This window comes from Gracilinanus agilis, unplaced genomic scaffold (assembly GCF_016433145.1).
Source record: "Gracilinanus agilis isolate LMUSP501 unplaced genomic scaffold, AgileGrace unplaced_scaffold57774, whole genome shotgun sequence".
Classification (NCBI taxonomy): Eukaryota; Metazoa; Chordata; class Mammalia; order Didelphimorphia; family Didelphidae; genus Gracilinanus; species Gracilinanus agilis.
Window position 1 is genome coordinate 3,026 of NW_025393325.1, and position 6,140 is coordinate 9,165.

A 6,140-nucleotide genomic window follows, 5' to 3' on the forward strand; every position below is an offset into this window, starting at 1 on the left:
TGCAGACTAGGGCGTGCGGCTGTCAGCTTTTGAGAGCCCAGATTGGCTTCTCTCTTCCTCAGCCCACGGGGGCTCGCTCACCAAGCAGCTGCCAGTCAGAGAAAGGAAGCTCTTGGAGAGCTGGGCTGCTCTCCCTTATTTGGGGGTTTTGGCCCCAGGGCCACGCACACAGTGGGTGCTTCATAAATGCTCGTTGAGTTCTCGATGGAACGTGTCTCTGGTTCTCTCTCCGACTGAGAGAGGTGGTCAGTGGTGAGTCGGAGTGGATGAACGTTGAGAGAAGGAAAGACCTAATGCTGATTTGTGGCTACGGGAATCAAGCGGCCATTTTAGGGGAGAGAAAGTTGAGGAATGTTTCAGGCGCTCCTAATTTCCTTCTCTTCTCTCCCGAGACCGGCTCCGGGACACCCTGATACATGAGCTATGCCATGCAGCTACCTGGCTGTTTCACGGGGTGAGGGACTGCCACGGTCCCTTCTGGAAGGTTTATGCCCAAAGATCTGCCCTGGTGCATCCAGAACTGCCTGTGGTTAAACGGTGCCACAATTACGAGATTCATTATAAGTACACGTATGAATGTGGCGATTGCAGAGCCAGGTAAGGAGGCTGCTTTGCCCTCTCCTCCCTTTCCCTCTTGGTCATTGTTCATCCCCAATGGACTCTGTACGTTTTGGTAGGACCTCTTTAGGATTATGTGTCCACCTGTGAATTGAAGACCCAAATGGGTTTCTCAGTTTTCTCCCCATTCTTTACCCGGGTTTCCAGCTCCTTAACCAATGGGTGGCTCTGGCCAATAGCTTAGGACTCTCTTTTGTTCCCATGGTCTGATCCCCTTGTTTTGCCATTTCAGGATTGGCCGCCACTCCAGATCCGTGGCTATAGATCGAGTAAGCTGTTCATTGTGCAATGGACCGCTGAGGCTGCTGCCTCCATCCCAGACTGTTGAGCCACCTGCACCACCTCGACCTCCTCCAGCTGCCAGCCTGGAAAGACCAAGGCAACCCTCTGGCAAGAAGGGAAAGGCGACATCAAAGAGGAATCCGGATTCTGAGCCCCCTGCCAAGCCCCATGATGATTAGCTATCTCCCGGGGCACACTATTGCTGCTTCTTGTCAGTATGTTTAGTGGGTGGGGATCCCTTTGAGATGTAACTTGGAGCTGCTGGCAATATTTTCCCTGTGTTTGATGTTCATTTTAGTGCTTATTTAGAATCCTCTGCATCGGAGCAATGACTCCCTGTCACTATGGCCAAGTCGCAGTAGGATGGTGGTTGGGAAAATGGCTGGCTGCCTCTCTTTCCCTTGGTCTCCATCCTGTCCATTTAGGTGGAATGGCCAAGAGGAGGTTATGGCCCAGAGGGCACTAGGGCAGATGATGATGTGTGAGGGGAGAGAAGGGAGGATGGCCTGCCCTAGAGAAACAGGAACAGGGCAGTTGGAGGTGTTTGGCCAGGATTCGACAGATTGTTATTGAGTTGTGTTTTCTCTCCCAGAAGAAAGTTGTTATTAAAGCCAGCTCAAACCCTGGACTTTATTGTTATGAATAAAAGTTTTTATGAGCTCATCAACAATCTTCCTTTTTTTTTTTTTAGTTAAGTTGTTATAATTGAACACCCAGCCCCTGACTTTCGATGCTGGGTGTGGGGTGTGTGTGCGCGTGTATGGAAGGAACTACTTCCAGGCAGCCTTCCATGGAATCCCAAGACTGCAGGTGGGCAAACAGCTCTTGCCCAGCCCCGCCCTGCCCCTGCCCCCTCCAAAGAACGACTCTAGGAGCCAGAATCGGGGAATCATTTTTATTTGTTTTCCTTTGTTACTCTCTCTGGGCACGGGGGGCCTGCAGGCTCTGTTCTTGGGCCTTTCCGGGCCTTCGCCTCCTGGAGTCTGGGCACACTCCCGCCCATAGAGCTTAAAGCTAGGTTAGCTCTAGCCTTCCCTCTGGGGCTCTGCCACCGGCACAAGCTTGTCCGCCACTCGGGCACTCACGCGGCACAGGGCCGGCGTCACCCGGGGCTTCTCCGCCTGGGGGGGGGGAGGAGTCTCCTCGGAACGGCGATGGAAGGCACCGCTAAATGTCATTTGGAGGCCAGGGCAAAGCAAGAGGTCCTGGTTGTCATCCATGTCCATGGCCTCGGGGAAGAAGCGCTGGAGGCCTTGAAGCGCACAGGCTGGCGTCTGTGGAGAAATGGGGTAGGCCGGGAGGGGGCGAGAAGCGAAGCCGGGCTCTTCGTCTTCACAGGCCCGAATAGGAGGCCTCCGTGGTCTCGGACCAAGAGGAACCTCTCCGGGAAGATGCCGGGGTGGGCCGGAGGAGCGCCCCCCGGCCCGGGCAGGCCAGCCTAGCCAGCAGGGTCCGCATGCGGCCTCGGAACTTGGCCCCCACGAAGGCGTAGAGCAGGGGGTTGAGGCAGCAGTGCACGAATCCCAGGCCCGAAGCCACGGACTTGGCCACGTCCAGCCGACTCTCCCAGTCGCAGTCCCGGCTCACGGCCTTCAGATCGAGGAGGACGTCCAGCAGCGTGGTCAGGTGGTGGGGCGTCCAGCAGAGGACAAAGGCCACCACCACGGTGACGACGACCCGCATGGCCCGGAGCCTGCGCTGGCCCCGAGAGCCCAGCAGCACCAGGAGGATGCGAGTGTAACAGTAGGCCATGACGAGCAGGGGCAAGAGGAAGCCGGCCAGGAGCTGGAGGATGCTCAGGGCCGTGTGGCCGGCGGGGGGGAAGCTATAAAGGCAACGTGTGGCGTTGAGGCGGGGCTCGTGCCGGGCCGAGAGGAAGAGCAGGTCGGGCAAGGCCAAGGGCAGGCAGAGCCCCCAGACCCCGGCGCACGTGAGGGCCACGCGCGTCCCGGGGTCCCGCCGGTAGAGCCGGGCGGCACGTACGATGTTCAGGTAGCGGTCAAAGCTGACGCAGGCCAGCAAGAAGGCCCCGGCGTAGAAGTTGGTCTTGAAGAGGGCCCCTGCCACCTTGCAGAGGCCAGAACCGAAGACCCACTCCCCAGCGGCCTCCACGGCCCAGAGCGGGAGGGTCAGCACCAGCAGCGTGTCGGCCAGAGCCAGATGGAGCAGGAAGGTGTCGGTGCCGCTCAGGGCCGGGCGCTGCCTCACCAGGACGGCCGCCACGGCTCCGTTGCCCAGCAGGCCGAAGAAGAAGAGAAGGCCGTAGAGGGCGGGCAGGAAGGCCCGGTCGAAAGCCAGGACGACGTCTCGGCCGCAGGGTGGAGAGGAGCAGCAGGGAGCGGACTCGTTTTCTGGGTAGTCGTAGGGAAAGCTGCTGTTCTCCAGGAAGCCGAGATCGTCCAGCACGAGGTGCTGGGAAGGGACCTGGGAAGGGACGGTGAAGGGTGGGGGCCGGGGGGGCTCCTTCCTGCTCCTCTGCTCTGCCCCGGAGCTTCCCCTTTTCGAGAAGGGCCCCTCCGCTTCCCATCTCATCGCGCTGCCTAGTCCTCCAGAAGCACCCCTCCAGCCGCAGCCCTGGGCAGCCCGGCTCCGCCCTCTGGGCATCTCCGGGGCTGCTGGCTGGGAAACGGCGGTACCCGGTGTCCCCCTGCAGTGGGTGGAGGCTGCCCCCACAGAAGCTGGTCACCGGGACCTTGGTCCCGTTCTCTCGGCCCCCGCTCTGAGCCTCCCTGCCGCCCTACGCCCACCCCAAGGTGCTCCCCTCAGGCTGCAGTTCCACCCACCCCAGCAAGCGTGTGCCCAAACCCTACTTACTCTGGACATCGTGGCTGTCCTGGAGCTCAGCAGCCTGGGCACAAGTGGCTCCAGGGGCTGGAGGCTGTGTGCTGCTCTCTGCCTCCCACCAGCCAGCTGGGGGTTGAAATCTGGACTGAGTAGCTCAGAGGAAGTGAAGGTGTACGCAGGCGGGCGGGCGGGCGCACCCCTACCCCCACCTGGGCAGGCTCCCCTACACAAGAAAATCCCTCCAGAAGTCCATCTCTCCCAGGGGACAGCCTAGAGGGAGCTCAGGCCTGCCTCTGCCCCCTCCCCAAGCAGCCAGCCCTGGGGTGGGGGAGAGGGGGGCAGGAAGGGGCACCGCCCGGGGCGGCCACCACTTACCTCCTCCGCTGCCGTGACGAGTGATGGGCATTGCTCCTGGGCCGGGGCTGAAATCCGTGGCTTGGCGCATCTGGAAGGAAAGCGGCAGCCGAGGGTGTGAGTGCCAGGGAGAGGGAGGGGAGCCTGGGCCAGGGCCCCGGGCAGCCAGCATTGAGTCAGCACCTCCTGGGTGCCGGCCCTGCCCTCGAAGAGCTCCCAGTGACACGGGGAAGACAGCCCCGGGTTCCCCATCTCTTTCCTACTTCTCCGGCCATCCCACAGTCCAGTTCGGTTACCTTTCGGGCGCAGGGTGATGCCCCAGGGGCTTCCTGGGCCTTGGGAATGGCCTTCGTTCCCTCCTTCCCTCCCTCGTGCCATCCGTGTGGTTCCCCCCGGAGGGCTGCAGATGTACAGGGGAATCTGGCACTGCCCGGTCCACTCCCCTCATTGGACACAGCTGAAGTGCCCAGCCTAAGGGCACCCACGCAGCTCGGACCCCGGGCCCTCTGACTCACTGTACCCCTGAAGGACTGTGTCTGCCACGATTCTGTCTCTCTTTCCACGTGCAGAGAGGAGCGTCAGGGAAAGGGCATGTCAAGGGGGCATGGCTGAGAAGGGCTGCCAAGCTTGGGCTGGAGAGCCTGGCAGACAGCCTCTAGAGCCCTGGCCAGCCCTGAGGATGGGGTGGTGGTCACTAGCTTCTAGGGCAGCCCAGTTTGAATGAGTTTTGACCTAGCAGAGCCAAGCCCCGGTCCGTGGTGGCCCCGGCGTGCCTCTGCCATCGGGGCCCAGACGCTCTTCCACATTTCAGCCTCTCAAATAGGGCCAGCCAGCCAGCCCTCGCCAAGCATCTCCTGTGGGCCAGCTACGGTGCTCAGCCACGAGGACAAAAAGACAATAAAAGGGGCTTCTGGTCTAATGAGGGAACCTGAAAAGGACGGGACGGGTGTGGTGTCCCAGAAGTCTCCGAGCAGTGCGGCTGGTGGGGAAGAGGAAGAAGACCCTGATGGCGGCGGCGGTGGCCGGAGCCCCTGCCCTGCCCTCCTTGAGTCTGTTTCTTCTGCAGCCCAAGGGTTCCCAGGCCCTCCACCCGCTTCTCCCTCAGCAACTCGGCCTCACCTGGATGGTCCGTGGTGGCCAGAACCGCAAAGGCCGGTGGAGGTGATCCCCGGGAGAAACCTCCGTTTCAGGGACGAACAGCAGGAGGGGTCGTTGATGCAGGGACCGGCATTTCTGGGGACATCCGCTGCGTGTCGGGCATCGGGCTCCGGTCGGGAAGTCCAAAGCCCTACGGCGGCGACCCCCTCCCTCTTCCCAAGGAAGTTCTTGAGCAGAAGCCGCCTTCCAGACCCTCTCATCAGAGGAGCGTGGCTTGCGGGGACTAGAGCGGGGACCGAGAAGGGCACGATGGGGCAGTGTGGTACGGTGGCTCAGGGGCCGGCCTCCGACTGGGGGCTTGTCCCGGACGAGCCATCATCGCCTCAGTTTCCTCGTCTGTAAGATATGGAGGCGATGGCCCCTCTGGGATGTGCCTCATGAGGCTGTGGTGGGCCTCAAAGGAGATGGCGTGTCCACAGTGCTTGGCTTCAGGGAGGGAGAGCGGCCTCTGCTGCCCCTGGCACTGAAGGAATCTGAGACGGACAGGGTTCTGGGAGCTGGCAGAGGGCAGCTAGGTGAAGAAATGGGGGGAGCCCAGTGGGCAGAAGGCCCCCCAGGAACAGTGGCAGAGCCACGACTGGAACCCAGGCCGGGGACCGTGTCTGGGTCCAGTGGGCGTTCTCCCCACTGGCGCCCACGGTCTGACCGGATCGAAGGATTCGCCACCATCCTGCCCAACCAAGCGGGGGGAGAATCAGGAAGGGGCTCTGCTGAGCCATTGATTTCCTCCAGGGGTGATGGGCAGAGACAAGAGTTGAGCCTGGGACAGGAAAGGGGGAAGGGAGGCAGCTTGTCCCCCTTCCTGCCCTTCCCCCAAGCTGGGCCGAGGCCAGGAGGGGAGGAAATTACTCAGAAGGAAGCAGCTCCAGGCCGGGCCTGTGGCCGAGGTGTGAAGCGCAGGGGAGCACCTGTATCCTTTCCACACCCCTGGCCTCCTCCAGGCA

The 6,140-nt window shown here is 61.5% G+C and overlaps 1 protein-coding gene and 1 long non-coding RNA gene across 4 annotated transcripts; one reads left to right on the plus strand and one right to left on the minus strand.

Annotated features, from left to right (window-relative positions):
- The first annotated feature begins 388 nt into the window (after positions 1-388).
- On the plus strand, positions 389-1,563 carry LOC123256316. Its single transcript, XR_006506841.1, has 2 exons — positions 389-597; positions 851-1,563. It is a non-coding gene; the product is annotated as an uncharacterized LOC123256316 (long non-coding RNA).
- A 224-nt stretch (positions 1,564-1,787) lies between these two features.
- CXCR3 (C-X-C motif chemokine receptor 3) lies at positions 1,788-5,846 on the minus strand. 3 transcript variants are annotated; one of them, XM_044684957.1, is made up of 5 exons: positions 5,158-5,846; positions 4,967-5,017; positions 4,060-4,129; positions 3,715-3,810; positions 1,788-3,324 (listed from the first exon to the last, which is right to left on the minus strand). In XM_044684957.1, exons 1-5 carry the CDS (start codon positions 5,394-5,396, stop codon positions 2,233-2,235), a joined length of 1,548 nt encoding a protein of 515 aa, XP_044540892.1. In that variant the 5' UTR covers positions 5,397-5,846; the 3' UTR covers positions 1,788-2,232. The 3 variants fall into 3 exon arrangements, with proteins under 3 accessions (XP_044540892.1, XP_044540893.1, XP_044540895.1); XM_044684958.1 differs by having other exon boundaries at positions 4,335-5,017; positions 5,158-5,195; XM_044684960.1 differs by lacking the exons at positions 4,967-5,017; positions 5,158-5,846 and adding an exon at positions 4,554-4,672.
- Between the last annotated feature and the right edge of the window lie 294 nt (positions 5,847-6,140).

What these genes read in the sequence shown, in the direction of transcription:
- CXCR3 (XM_044684957.1), bottom strand. Translation starts at nt 5,396, where the DNA reads ATGAGAGGGTCTGGAAGGCGGCTTCTGCTCAAGAACTTCCTTGGGAAG. An exon ending in GGCCACCACGGACCATCCAG is followed by an intron (nt 5,018 to 5,157) that starts GTGAGGCCGAGT and finishes CTTCCCCACCAG; the next exon opens with CCGCACTGCTCGGAGACTTC. An exon ending in TCGTCACGGCAGCGGAGGAG is followed by an intron (nt 3,811 to 4,059) that starts GTAAGTGGTGGC and finishes TTCAACCCCCAG; the next exon opens with CTGGCTGGTGGGAGGCAGAG.